General features: G+C 38.4%; 1 protein-coding gene across 2 annotated transcripts; it reads right to left on the bottom strand.

Annotated features, from left to right (window-relative positions):
* Positions 1–2,545: 2,545 nt before the first annotated feature.
* Positions 2,546–6,624, bottom strand: myf6 (myogenic factor 6). Of its 2 annotated transcripts, none has more exons than XM_012959093.3 (3): positions 6,018–6,624; positions 3,596–3,686; positions 2,546–3,102 (listed from the first exon to the last, which is right to left on the bottom strand). In XM_012959093.3, the coding sequence occupies exons 1-3, from the start codon at positions 6,537–6,539 to the stop codon at positions 2,981–2,983; spliced, it is 735 nt and encodes a 244-aa protein (XP_012814547.1). In that variant the 5' UTR covers positions 6,540–6,624; the 3' UTR covers positions 2,546–2,980. The 2 variants fall into 2 exon arrangements, with proteins under 2 accessions (XP_012814547.1, NP_001017160.1); NM_001017160.1 differs by having other exon boundaries at positions 2,549–3,102; positions 6,027–6,539.
* Positions 6,625–15,613: the final 8,989 nt, after the last annotated feature.

Raw genomic sequence — 15,613 nt, 5'->3', positions numbered from 1 at the left:
ATGAATTATACTAGAGGTATAGGATTCCAAATTATGGGAAGGCTATGGCTGACAGGTTAAGAAGGGTCAGTCAGGTTGGCAAAACAATAAGGATTCTGGATAACTGGTCCAATATCTGTACTAATGTTCTAACAGGGAAGTAAGATATCAGAAGGCCAGTATTTTATTCCAGTAAAGGTAGCAATCCTATCTTTATACCATGTTCTTCCTTCTAAGATGTTTGTTCTTCCTTCACTATGGGCTTAGCTGGAGGGTAAATATATATCAACCTTTCAGATCCTCCCAACTGCCCCCATCCCAACAGCAAATGGTATTTACCAGCAATGGATGGGCTTTAGGGAGAGGTAGGATAAAGAATTGCAAAAAGTCTATATAATATAAACAATGTCATAAATAATTTGCAACATTAAACAGATAAAGTTATATCAGATATATAAAAAAAAATCCCAGCAGTACAGTGTATATATGGAAGCATTAGGCCTGGTTGATGATGGAGATGTGGGAAAAGCCAGTTTAATCCCCTCTGCACTTGCCAGATACTGATACTTTGATGAACATTCCCACTATAATATCTGGGCAGCAGTACAAAGAATGACCAAAGTCACGCTATCCAACCGCTGTCCTTTAGGATTCACCCCTTCTTTCTAAATTATTTGACTTGAAGGAAAAGTAGCCCAGGCCAGTGTATGTTTTGGAGAAGTAGTGGGGTAGGAAATAAATGACTAGATTCACTGGAGGGGGTGTCTAACTATTTAGCACCTTCCAGAGATTCTGCCTTCCATCCATTAAGTTATTATTATGGAGATTAGACCACTTCCTGATTCAGATGCAGCTGTATTTTAATAAAATGTCTTCACTAAACTATTATTAACCATTTATGAAATGAATATCCTACTGCACAGGGCAGTTATGGCCAACCAGTAACCTTCCAAATGTTCTTTATATAGAATTCCCAGCACCCTCTGGGTTGCTATGAGGTAGTTCAACATCATCCAGAAGACACCAGATTACTACATTCCTTATACAACAAAGTAAATATTAAGGTTACACCTTGTAGCCTACTTTTTTTTTCCTTCACCCATTTTGCTATACGTATGTACACATTTGTACATAAAACTGCTCATTGATGGTGCCTGTTTGTTTAAGAAAATACATACAAATACAAAACTGAATCATAGGATTTTAAAATGATAAATACCCTTTGGTGAACAAGTATAAACGTCAAAAAAAACACAGTCGCAGCAGATTGCTGAATAAAAGTGTGATATTGGTGCAGAGTCCTAAATAGCAATTTATCTTCACACACTATTCCACAAAGACAGATCTTCTAAAGATCAGGAAGCAAAGCATCCCAGAACCAGGCAGCAAATGGGAAAACTTGTAATTCGAATACTGAGAAGAGAGAAGTGGATGTTTTCACTTAGCAGGCGGATATTTAAATGCTATTAAAGACGTGAGAAGGTGAGAAGAATATCACTTGCACACATTAGAAAAGGTGCTTAGAATGCGGGGCATCACTGGGACTGCAGTTTATTGAGTATCCACTAGGCGGTACAATGTCTTAAAAGGTAGGGCACATTTTAAAGGGATAACGGTATCTGGATACCTATTTAACTTAATACAGGTTTCTCCCCCAAATGCGTTCATGTTATATTTCCCATCAGCACAGCTTACAGGGTGTTATTGTATAGCTGATCATTTTAGGAGTTAAGAGTAGCATTATGAATGGCATAACCACAGCTAAATTTAGATTAAAGAACATTGGGCTATTTTTAGGTAAAAATATCTGGATCTGAAATATTTCACTGACAGGATGGTCATGAGTAAAGCCCGTGGGTTAAAGGTTAGAAATCAGAGATGTGACACAAAGATCAGCCATTAAGACACATTCAGAACATTAAGCCTTTTAAAGGTTGCAATGCTTGGGGGAAAAAAAAAAAATATATATATAAATCTCTTGCATACATTTAAGTAGTTCTTTTCTTAAAAAGCTTTTCAAGTCCCCAAGTCCCTTTATATGGATGATAATGTGAATGGGTTAGCAGATATAGAGAAATTAACCCCCTGTGTATTGTGTAATTGATCTTAATATCTGCAATTTTATATAATTTATGTGAATTTTAAATTACATAAATACTCAGTGTATCCCACTACTTAAAGTGCTTGTGTGCAGTGTACAGTACAAATACACAGTTGGTAAGCAAGGCCTGCCATATACACCAGGAACAATATATATACACACATACAGGTCCATTACATTTTTTAAAAATGATTTATTTTTTCTCTGTAATAATAAAACTGCACCTTATACTGATGGTAACTAAGTTTCAAGAATCCATATTGGAAGCAAAACAATTCTACTGGGTTTATTTAATGTTTAAATAAATGTTAGTAGACTTAAAGCATGTAGATTCAAATTATGGAAAGACCCCTTATCTGGACAACCCCAGGACCTGAGCATTCTGGATAACAGGTCAAATACTTGTATCTATATAGAGGATCTACAATACATATTAGTTTAGGTACAAACAATGAACAATACAGCTTTCTTAACAACAAAGTTTATTTAGTAGGATATATATTGTAATATTTCTATATTCACCATTCCAAACCATAGTTTAAATAATATGAGTGCTTGTAGAACAGTAATATATGATTATTTACAAGGAACGTGAACATTTCCAACACCGTCCATAATTACAAATATAAAATATAATCTCTGCACTTTGCACAATCAGGAATGAATTTATGTTGAATGTAGTGGATATATTGGCATTTTAAATAATGACAGAGGAAATTTTTGGTGAGACAAAGCAAATGTGGTCTGTAAAATATAATGTCACTTCAGTGCAACAGGATTGAATCCAACAGTCGCTTGTTAAATAAATGGGGAATAGTAGAGCAGTTGCTCCCATAACTGTGATTAGGAAATTTGGGAAGCTGAGCTGGTAGAGCCATGAAGCGCTAGAGAGGGGTGCTATTAATTCTCTACCAGCTCCTGTATAGTGCAAGGGTGCTTGGGTTCATCAGAAGATATGCTGTCCACTATAGAGGAGAGGCACTGCAGGCTGCTGGAAGAGGAATTCTCCTGTAGGGATCCTTCTGTAAAAGCCAGACAAACATGAATGCATGAGATTTAACAAAAGTCTAAATATGAATACAACATTCACAATAAATAACAAAACCTTACAAATTTGGTAATCTACTGACTGGGGTAAGACCCCAGAATATGTCACGCTAGACCAGAAATAGCCACTCTGTTGGCCTCCATTTGCAACTGAGCTACAGTTCCCAGCTGTTGGCTAAGTGAGGATTATGGTTTTTGGAGCTCAGTCTATTGATGTTCTTGTCTGTGTAGCAGCAGCTTTTTAGATTTGCTGTAGTTAATATTGCATATGGTGATCTGTTTAATTGCTAGGTTTTCTAACTGTACATCTACAATAAAATTTTAACAAATTATATCACTGATATGAGTATGGCTGTGAATGTACAGCAAGAAATAGACCTATAGATATGATGCACCACAGGGCTATGTTTCTCCGCAGACAGAAGTACAATGACACAGAACTGCACTAATGGGTTAAATGGGGCTTACCTTCTTTAATATTGAGATTGGGCATTCTGGAATGGTCAGGAATATGGTGCCATTCAGGATGACAGGTATTTAAGAAATCCTCGCTCTGAACCTGTGGATATTACAATTCTTGTAATTAAACATGGCAAACAAAGTATACTTCAGACAACAGAATTTCAAGAAATTTGTTACAAAGACCTGGGGTATATGCAATGTATGGCCAAATAATGTACGATCTAACCAGTTGCTGAACTACAACTCCCAGAATTCTCCAAAAGCCTATGGCTGCTGTTTTTAGTACACAAACAGATGGAGGCCGCAGGCTGGACAGGCATGATTATCTGTGGGGTTGCTGTGAAGATTCTTTTCCTCTGCCTATATAGGGGCTGCTATAAGGGGCCCCAGAAATCATGAAACACGCATATATACTTTTTAGTTATTGTGTAGTCATTTTCTTTCCATTGTACTATTCCTCCATTATTTTAGCCTGCCTTTGCTGGCTGCAGACATTGTTACCAATATTTTGTGCCTCTTTGGATGGCCATAAACAGTAGAATACACCACTAATGCCAATTACATTCTGGGCCAGACAATATGCAGCAATCTGTGTGCAACACTGTCCATTTTAATGGCTAACTTTGCACACTGCAATCTATTCTGCAAAAGGAGGATTTCATTGGTGCAAACCGTTATTAAACTGGTTGGTACAAAGTCTGAATGGGCCTGTCAGGAGCTACTCAAAACAGTGTTGTAAAAACAGGCTTGCTACATAGACCTGTAGCAAGGGTCTCTGAGAAAGTGCAAAGCCACAAACACGTCAGACCTCAGACACTGTTTCACATATGTATGAATAAAGATGGATGTTTTTAAACTTTAATCGGGACCGTCCTCTTGAGTGATTCTAGTTTTCTAGACCTGTAGCAAACCTGTTTTAACAACAATGTCTAAGGCCATTTTGTATTTTACTCACATGAACAAAGTAACTGGTTTCCATCCCCCCACCACTACCAATAAATAATAATGTTTAGAGCAGTGGCTTTTTTCTTAAGCAGTGGTAATGTTTAGGGATTCCAGCCTGGGCACCATCTGCATGGAGTTTGTATATACAGTAGTAGCTCCAGTTTACTCCCATAATCTGAAAACATGGCTCCCTGTAACTCTGGCTGTGTAAAGTGTTCTGTAATTAGCCAGTTCTATATAATTAAAAGTTAACACATTGTTATAAATTTCCTTTTTATATAAACATGAAATGAGATTGCTGTTGTGATTAAATTACACTGGAAGTCATCAAAAAGCCCTAATAGACTGTAAATGGTGCAGACTTAATAAGGAGCATGAGGGAACAGGCATGTGAAATTGTGTGTGAAATAACCAGTGATTATGAGGCTTTCCCTGCGTGCATACACACTAATTTTACCTGTAGCACCTGATTGGTCCTCAAATCAATGTAGAAATACAGAATAAGAAGTCCTACGGGACAAATCCCCCTGGGTCTGACCATCCCTGGGAAGTCCTTACATGTATCTAAGTACTAAATTTATAATAAAAGCAAATGTGCTAATTACAAAAGCCTTAAAATCTCACTGAGGAACCCAGCATTATTTGTTGTATGTATTCTGCATATGTCTTCTTACTAACGGGCCCCACACCTAACCTTTTAAGGGCCCTCTGTAAAGTTGTAGCACTAGAACATGTAGATCTGCTCAGCCACTGGTTTCCTACAAGGTGCCGGCTACACAGTTTCTGTCACAGCTTAAGTGAAACAATTGAAAAACATAAACATCCCATGTATGTTCTAGGCCTGTAAGTGTACATAGAACACAATTAAACACAGAACACAGCACTCAGACATAGTTGGAGGGAAGATTATTGAAATTGTGCTATGCTTTAAGCGTGGCCTTTCAAAAATGATCGCTTATAGAGTGAGAGTAGGCATAGGATCTTACTTTCTGGTTGTTTAAAACTTTAAAATGCTCAGCAGCTGGTCTGTTTAAAAAAAAAAAAAAAGCTGGGACATTTCCAAGGACAAAAATTTATTGGGACAGGCACCAAAACAAAAGAGGGGGGGTGAACATAACTGCAAAATTGGCAACTATTGCCTATAACAAAGTATCTCTCCAGGCGGAAAAAATATCTTTATAGAACATAGAGAGCAGTAGTCCCGCACTTTCCTCAGACAAGGATTTACAAACGTTGACCTTCCTGCAGCTGCTAGTCTATAACACCCACCACTAGCTAGCAAGCAACAGCTGACTGTAGTTTATGGGAGCTGTAGTACAGCAACAGCAAGAGAGCCACAGTTGGGACATTCCAGGCATTGCCCTAAAGAAAGGACTTCTTCAAGAATTATCAATTTTTGGCATCCGTAATTTCTTTACACCCTTACAAACATATGACATACAAAGCACGTGTGAACATCATACATTGCTGACACCAAACACACTTTGCTTACAGCTGCCTCTTTGGAGTTATAAGAGAAGGGTTCCTCGTCTGCTTTCGGTGGCTTGTCCTGCTGATCCAAACTGTGCAAAAGGTCCTGGAGCCTCTCAATATAATTAATGGCACTGCGTAGGATTTCAACCTTTGGAAGTCTTTGGTTTGGGTTTGCCACAGTCCTCCTTTTAAGAGCCTCAAAGGCTTCGTTGATTTTCTTTAGCCTTCTTCTTTCCCTTAGGGTGGCTGCTTTTCTTCTGTCAGTTGGAGCAGACTTTCTCTTGCACGTCTTGCAGGCCCAGATGAGACACTGCCCAGGGCAGTGGGGTTGTAGTCCTGGTGGAGCTAAGACATGTTCTTCCTCACTACTGTCACTTCCAGCATCTGCTGGCAGCTGATCACGACATGGGGACAAAGTCCCCTCACTACCTGGATAAACAGGTGACCCATCTGCTACTCCCAGTTGTTGAAAGGCTCCGTTATCTCCGTCCAGGTAAAAGAAATAGGAATTTGTTTCAAATAGGTCCATCATTATGCTTTGCCCTTGATTGCTCTGGCAGCTTGACTAAGTGGCGTGCTCAAAACAGCACAGCCCTGAAGGAATTTAAGTAGTACAGTGACATAAGTCCCTTTCTTTATATAGCTGTTGAAACCCTATCCAACTTTTATCTGTTGCAGTACATCACCCTCCAAATCTGATTTCAGCCAGTCTCCTGGATGCAGCTCTCATCATCTCCTGTATGGAATCAGATCCCTTTGGACAAGACTCAGCAACCAAAACATAATAAAATGTCTACTAGTTTACATTTATATGAATAATAAGCTGCCATATTTGTGCAACAAAGATGCACTTTTAATGCAAGATTTAATTATCTGGCCCCTAAACATGCCATGGAGTTTTCAGTATTCAGTTATTTCTATTAATTAACAATACTAAAGTATTTCTTAATAATAAGCATATTATTTATAATGTAAAGGAACAAAAATGCTACATGCAAGTTGGAGCTGCCACAAAAAGGATTTCAGGGCAAGTTTGTTTACCAGGGGGAAGGGCCATGGGGTGAGGTGCAACTGTTAAAATACATTGAAGTGTTTTCCCCAGAACTCCTGTATCATAGCTTTTATCTTATTAAGGGGAGTTATCTTCCACTCATTTTCCCTTGTAAAAAATGCAGTTAAAGTATTACAGTACAGTAGGCGGGTTCCCTAAACTGCTTGCTCACAGGGGGTCAGTTTCCATTGACAGCAGTTAAACGACATTTCTTTTTTGATGGCAAGACTAGTTTGTCCTGTGATTATTATAAAGGATGTGTTAGCTGATGCAAACAACATGGAAGCACATTTGTTTACCATCAGATATAGAAATACTTCACTACTTTCCTTGAGTAAATGGAAGCCCTGTGTACAAGATGATGGACTTCTTTATTTAGGATCAGTAAGGATACAAATAACACAAATACAGACAGAAAGTTGGTACAAGAACTCTTTCTGACTACAGGAAAAACCCTGGAGCTTCTGGGACCTCAAAGGTAGTGGTAGGATTATTTCTTAATGCAGGGCTGTCAAACTAGAGGCGTATGGGCGGGATGTGGCCCTCCAAATTTTTTTGGCCCCCAGTCTCTTTAGAGATTCCATAGACTTCAATGACATCATCATTTTAATTAAAAAAAATAGTTGTCCTGCTCTTGAATAAAGTTGGACAGCACTGTCTTAGAGTAATTATTATTATTTTTATGTACTTATCAAGCGCCAACATATTCTGCAGTGCTGTAAAATAAATGGGCATATATTCTGAACATACAGTTTGCTAACATACAGGACTGTACGTATTTAAACAAACAGCACCATTTGGTATTTCCTATATATGGTAACAAATACCTGGGAAATGTAATGGTTCTGCACAGGGGTGACTGGACTGATGTGGCATCTACTTTTTTGCAAAATGATTACTTTAGGTTCTACCACCAATGCTGTCTCTAGGCAGTGTGTTTCAGTGCATGTACATATTTTAAGTCCAGTAAGTACAACAGATTAGGTTGAAAACCCATACTAATGCACCAATAGTATATCAAAAAGTATTGGAAAAAATGAATACAATGTTCTGATAAAAAATGATTAAAGGAGATGACCACTGAAAAGTGGAGATCCTATCTTATTCCTTCCAGTTAAATAAGCAAGTCATTACTGAGCAGAGTTGCCGCCACAGGATACTTGGAGAGCTGGGGAAAAATGTATTAGTGCTTTAATAATCCAGCCCTGGCGTTGCTGTGTTGCAGTTGCCTTTAATGTTTTAACCCTCACTAATAAGTTAATGTAAGTTGTAAAATGTAACATGTAGGTAACACTCTTATTTAACCTTAAATCCTATTATGCATGATTAGTATGGGCCCATATTTAAAAGGAGGGTCTTGCATCTACTTCTTTTTACTTTACCTTTTTTTATAAGTAACCTTTTAGAGATGATGGCAAAGCTCCAACTTAAAGCGCTGGGAATTCTTCCCTAGAATGGGCTTTAATGCGGCTTTAGGTGAGAGGGACGTTCCAGTGCAAGCGACAGAGAGTGGTTGGAGTGAATCTCAGCCAACTTGTGCTAGTAGTGATGTTTTGTGTTATTCTACTGGGTTTTTTAGCATTACATTGAATTCATAAATAACAACTAACTTGCTTCTTTTGTACCCTGTACCAGCTCATCAGCGTCTTCCACAAGCATGTAATAAGTATATGTCTTTCATATATGTCATTGAAAGGGGGTCACTTATGACCAACATAATGAACACATGTTTGTTTTTAAGAGGTGGATAATGTGAGAGGTACAAAGAGTATCCAGCCTTGGATTTCAGTGCTCCAAGCTCCCATCTTCTTATATTGCTACAAGGAAGATTTGAGTTGCTGTCCTGAATGAACTACTGACAGCTTCATAACCCCCCGGCCTCTTACTTTCTCCTGCTCACACATGCCAGTCTGTCAGAGCTCCAAGCTCAGCCAGTGCAGCATGCCAATGGATCCCAGCTTAAATAGATTATTTTGCAGCTGCCTTCACTACATTCAGTCGCTCCATCTGGCTCACCTTGGGCAGTATGGTAATACCACTTTAGTAGGCTGCCTATAAACAACAAGACCTACATTACTAATACAACTACAGCGTAGTCTATCAGCATTTCTGTCTTTGCATAACAAGAATGATCAGTCACTTCTTCCAGTACAGCTAAGCCTGCATGCCATGGCCATTAGCTCACCCATGTTGTAGATGATGTCCTTACCCATCCTTAAGGCTTGCTTTAGTCTTGGAAGAACATTGTCACACTATGTGAACAAACTGTTTTTCCTAATATGCTGTGGTATTTGAAATCATGCCTAGCCAAAGCAAGAATAAAGTGAGAGTGATTTGGCTAAATCTCCATGCATCCTGTTCCTCTTGCTGCCAACTGCAGAAAATTATTTGTAATGCATTAGTGTGAAATATAAGTTGAAAGCCTCTGTAACAGCATGTCGGTATAATTTGTGTGATGCTATGTACTAGCATGTTATTTTGTGCAGACACATAGTGCCTTATAAACATTGGTCATATTGTCCTAGTATATCAATTATGGCAAAATCTTTTTTGTTTAGAGGTAATTGCTGTTTAGTTGCCTATAAATTATTTTCATAATCCAGGAGATCTGACTAATTGGGTTACTGTGCTGTATATAAGAGCAAGAGAATGTAGGGGAGGGCATTCCTGTGTCAGGGTCCTGCTAAATGCAACAAGACGTGTCTCCAGTGTGCAGAGATGGTGCTGTATAGTGCTAATGTATATGCACAATTGTTTACAATTACACTGGGAAATATATGGCAAATTGCAGCCAAAATCTAGACATTGCGTACTGTATCTGGTAAGTAAATGTCCCTTAAAGTATGGGATTATTATGATTCTATTTATTACATTTTATTAAATAACAACATTAAGCATTACAAATGTATCAGGCATGTCTGTTACAGGTAAATGCAGCACTGAGTACAATAATGGGTGCAGAATGACAAGTTTTACGTAAATAAAATGAATTTTCGTTGTTGTTTATCATTAACATGAGCGTTTCTTGCGTAGGTCAATGTTTATTTGAACTACATTGCCCAATTAGGGACTAGTTATAAAGGTCATGATTTTCTGTCATCAACTACGATGCTCGCTGTCACCTTTTGTGTGTGTCAGTCTCACGAGGTGGATTATGCCCTTTTGATGTTACGTGCCCTTGCATGGCCTTTCATCCCAGGAGACTGCTCAGTAGGAGCGATATCACATTGGGCAGAGACAGAGAGATGCTTGGAGGCAACAACGCTGACTCACTTATGCATCCAGGCCTCTCAATTAATGTGGTCCAGTGTATAGTACCCAGAGAGATCAACACCCACCAGTAGCCCCAAAACAATATTTATGGACACCAGACTCACAATTCTGTGTTTTTCTGAAGATGATAATTCCTTGCATTATATAAAGTACCAAGGTACTGTGAAATACAATTCAAAGTAAATACTCAAGTCCTCAATCCATTTTATACTACTCAGAAGGGACTTACAGGGGGTTCCATTATTTTGATTCCTTACCTTAAGTCTACTAAAAATCATTTAAACATTAAATTAACCCAATAGGATTGTTTTGCCACCAATATGGATTCACGCAGTTTATGCAGATCTGGTACAAGCTACTGTGTTATTATTGCAGAGAAAATCATCAAAGAAATCAGTAAAAAGATGGCTTTCCTGTAATTTTGACCTTAATGGATAATGGGTTGCTGGTTAAGAGATCCCCTAGCTTTAATATGTTCTTATATTAAAGCCAGGACCAGGTTAGTTTTCAGTGCACAGGCTCCTGGTCAGCGCGCTCTGCAGTAGAGGATGTGACACGGCTAAAAACCTTTTAATGCTTTTAAACCTTTTAAATCAGTTTAATGCTCTGTTCTTAGCTCTGGTACTGGCAAAACATACCATTGACAAAAATACACTTGCTTTATGCAAATAGTAGGGGATGTTATCAGGGGTTAAAGTCCAAAAACTGGGTGCAATCTGCTGTGTTTTCTACACTTTGCTTGCCACCCTGCAGGAGAAACTGCCATAAAAGAATTCCTGCAGACGTGGGTTCACCCCATGAATGCAGCACTGCCTACGTTTGAGAGCACTGTATTCATGTGGGGAGAATGGGGGAGCCTTTAATGCTTCCCTTAATGCTCTTGCACTTGAAACTTTACTTACCCTTTAAAAGCATGCATTTTTAAAAAGAAAAGCATGGTATGCATTCTTGTCTCTTTAAACAGAATCTGAGCTGGGTTTGCTTTTCTTCACAATTTTTTCCTATTTGTTTCTGAGGCTTAAAAACTAAACTCATCCATGGAACAGAAGGAAACTGAGCATGCATGTGAAAAATGACTGGAATCCCTTTAGAAAATTGCATTTGTCAAATAAAAGCAAATGTACAGCGATTTGTCAGAGTTTTGCTACTGGCAACATTTTCCTGTCTCAGAAAACAGTCCCCTGTGAATCCCGCTAGATGATTGAGTGAGACGATGATGTGTTCAGTTTTCAGGGTTATTGTTAAAATAAAGACACAGGTGCCAGTAATATGTAATAAATGTTTACAGAGGGAGAACTGCGGCCATCTGGCCAAACCAAAATGTACAAAGAGCCAATTCTTCAATGAGTCCCCTTGATTTTAGAGTATTTAACTCTTGGCTGGATATGTTGTAGGACAGGGATCAGGCACTAGATGTTTCAGAACCACAACTCACAGAAATCCATGACAGCCAAAGGTTTTCACAGGATGCTTAGAGAGGAATCAACATTGTGGAATATGTTGCTAAAGGAGAAGGAGACTCCACCTGTACTTACCACACTGTCAAATATTTTGGCATCCCCGGTGAATCTGAGTAATATTTTCATGCTGAAAACTGGTGGTTCTCGAAGTGTGGCAAAATCCAAAATTTAAAAAAAAAAAGTGAATACAAAGGGTTTTTTTCCCTGAAAACAAAGAGTATGATCAGGTAAAACAGAACTCTTTCGGAAATATATTATCAGATTCAGAGCCATGATCTGACAAGACAAAACAGGATCAAATACACATTAACAAATGACTAAGTAGTGTAAATAAGGCCCCTGCAGGTCCCACCGGTTTGGGCCCCATTGTCTGATCAGATTGAGTCCAACACATCCACCATGGCCGCCACCTGAACTGGGTTAAAAACCTGATGTGTCTTGGCCATCAATGAATAATAAAAGTGAAAACTCTTGTTAAACCAATGAAATGGATCATGAAATGGCTGCATTTCTTCTTGGAAAGCCTATGGCTTGTTTAAGGAGTGCGAAAAAGCTAAGGAGGCCTTGTCGTGGCAAAGTATATGGATGCGCTGAAATGATGATCCATATAAATATATGAGATGTAAACTTAATGTGACAATAACAGAACACTGTGAAAGCTTGTGCAAAAAATAAGAAGCATTGGATCTGTTATCCAGAATGCTTGGCACTGGATTGCGTTACCTCCATGGCTTACATCTGCTACAAAACATTTAATCATAAAATTAAGTTAATAGGTCTATCTGTATTGTTTTCTTATTACGGTTATGAAACCCCTAATTAACATTTCAATGATTTTCCAGTGGATTTAAGGTATAGAGATCCAAATTCTGAAAAGATCCCTTATTAGAAAAACATTAGTTCCCTAGCATTACGCATAACAGGTCCCATACCTGTACCAAGAAAATGGAATAAAAGATCAAATTATTTGCTTAAATGGACACTATTGGAGATGGCCTTCAAGGAATTTGGAGAGTTTTAAATCTGAAGTTTCCAGATAAGAGATTGCATACTTGTATAATAAAATAGAGTCCTTATATAATGTAAGTATCCCTTTAATATGTGAGGACCCATATATGACAACACAACACTTGTGGCCAGCCTTTGGGTTAATGACACCAGTGCCCTTTTTTATGGGACCAAGGCTTATTACATAAGCTGCATTACAGGACTGAATCTATACTGAGTCTTATCCAGACAGAAGGTGGTGAGGTGTGTATCCATGTCTGACAGCAGGACGAGGCATTATTTTGCATAATGAACACGGCTTGCTTTGAGGCCTGATATAAGTGTGACATTTGTCAAGGAAAGTGCAAAGAAAAAATGGAGACAAATGAATAGGGGTTTAATGTGCTAATGATCAGAAGGGTGAGCTCACACTCTCCAGGACTTGAATAGAACCAGGCAATTTGGGAATTAACATGCCAACAGAAAAGGACAACAAGGTGTCAATCAGTGCAGGAGATAAGAAACATGCATTTGAATAGAGAGCATGAAAAGGTAGTTAGGCTCCATTTAGACTACTGTTTTGGGTGTCAGAGGCTACTTGAACCACTGTTACTTGCCCGTATGCTTTTTTGAACATAATAATTTGGTATGGAAATTGCATCCAATATGGTTTAATAATACAATTGCATGGTAATATCAAGGCCTGTCAATATCCACCATGGTACTAACCAAAGCCTTATTCATAAATCTAATCAGAGGGTAGCTTAGTTGCCATCTCTTATCTCTGTAAGTATAGCACCCACCTACAGCCACCTATGTCAGCTCAAATGACAGAGGCAAAATAAAGAGTTAAAAAATGAGCAAAGGACACATTTATTCTAAAGGTAAGAACTGCAGCTTGTAAGAGGTTAAAATCACCTTTATTCCTTTTGCTGATTCTAGTATAGACTGAATATCTGGATTTGAATGTAACTGTATAAAAAATCCCTGCACATCAACCCCAATTATGGATGATACCACAAAAAGTATTGGGGCCCTAATTAAAGCCCTAATTAATGAGTAATTTCAATATATCTTGGTAGAATAGGTCAACTTACCAATGTTTTCGGCCCTAAATTGAATTTGCTGTGGGGCCCAGTAATATCTAGGCCACTTGCTGGGGCTGCATTTAACTGTAAGCCACAGAAGTTTCTGGGAGCTACACAGCAGGACTGAAGGAGCCACATTAGGCCCCAGACATCTGATAATATGCCCCATGAAAATGATATTAATTATAATTATTATTGTTGAGAATAGGAAAATATTGAACAACAGTTGCCAATAGATAAACAAAAAAATAACATGTAGATAAAACTCATATTCAAGCTATTGGTATGCCCTGACCATAGGTACATGTTTTGTTACAAATGGATGCCAAAAGGTTAATGTATCATGGCAACTAGTGCATATTTTGAAATCCTTAACTGAATAAGTGGTCCTATTTTCACACTCAGTGTAATATTTAGCAATTAGCAAGTGGTGTGAATGATTATAAATCTGTATTAGCTGAGATATTATGGAGTTGGCACATTCTGCCTATCGCTGCACCCACAGCCCAAGCCCAGCATGCAATTCTAACGGGCCACCCAGCCAGACCCAGAGGCAGCTTGCAGCTGGTGGTGAGATGAGGCTAAAATACAAGATAAAGGGACATACATATAGACAGCTGTTATTATGTGCTGAAAGTGTGGCTTTATATCATTTCCTTTCATTGACTATCAATTCATTCCATTGTCTTATTTAGCTATAATTACCCAAATGGCAACTTAAAACAGTGCTTCCTGATACACACAGGACACATTTCTGGAGGAAAAGTGAAACAGGTTTTCATAAATTTATTTAGAGAAACTGATCAAAATGCAAAGTACAATAAAATAGTTCACAAGATAAAATGCTGCAAGGGAAATATTGCCTGCACACCTTTGAAACCAGTAAATGACCCTTTCTAGAAATAGTTCATCATTTTGGTATACTGCTGAAGTGTTATCATGTCAGGAAGTCATTAGTGGGAAAGCATTGGGAAATATCTCGTGTTAAGTGGGAACACTCTGCTAACATTGCAGGATGATTAAATATTTCTACGAGTACTGTATGTGTATCCTGCATGGTTTCCTTCAGCGTTCCATTATAATGGGATTTCTCTCCTCTCAGACCATAACATGCTAGAGAGACCTCAAAGTCATTCACAGTTGGCAAGACGTTCTTTGTATTACACAGCAATCCCCAAATTAGTTTTAAAGCATAGATTTCCATACCTCCCTTCATTAAGATCCATCAACAGGGCATCTGGTTATCCACATAGGAGAACAGGTGGGATCCTTAATATTGCAAACTCCTGCTAGCAGGGCCTTCTGATCTTCTTGTTTGGCAGAGCAGCCCTTCATTGCTGACTTATTGTAAGTGCCCGGATTCTGCAATTTTACTCCATGAGAAATTTCCTTCCTGATAATCGTGATCTGTATCAAACTCCTATGAATGAATGTAACAATGAGCACCCTGCTTATGGGAACTGACTGCAGATTTCACCACTTATGTTTTAATGTTTATATGATTTTTTTTTCTGTTACATTAATGAAAATAAAAAAAAAAAGGCTTAATCACTGGGAGGGGGACAATTTGTTAGGCACAACCAGGTATTATAATTGCTAACCTCAGACCCCAGCACTGTGCTCCTCCATGGTGGCAAATTCACTGTTCCAGAGTATTATTGTAGGGAGCACAGCATTACCTTCTTACTTCCAGGTCCCAGCATGCTTGCTGCTGCTCTGGTTTGTCTGCCTGTGCAAATAACAAAAA

Source organism: Xenopus tropicalis, chromosome 3 (assembly GCF_000004195.4).
Source record: "Xenopus tropicalis strain Nigerian chromosome 3, UCB_Xtro_10.0, whole genome shotgun sequence".
NCBI lineage: Eukaryota > Metazoa > Chordata > Amphibia > Anura > Pipidae > Xenopus > Xenopus tropicalis.
This window is presented reverse-complemented; position numbering and strand designations above follow the sequence as displayed.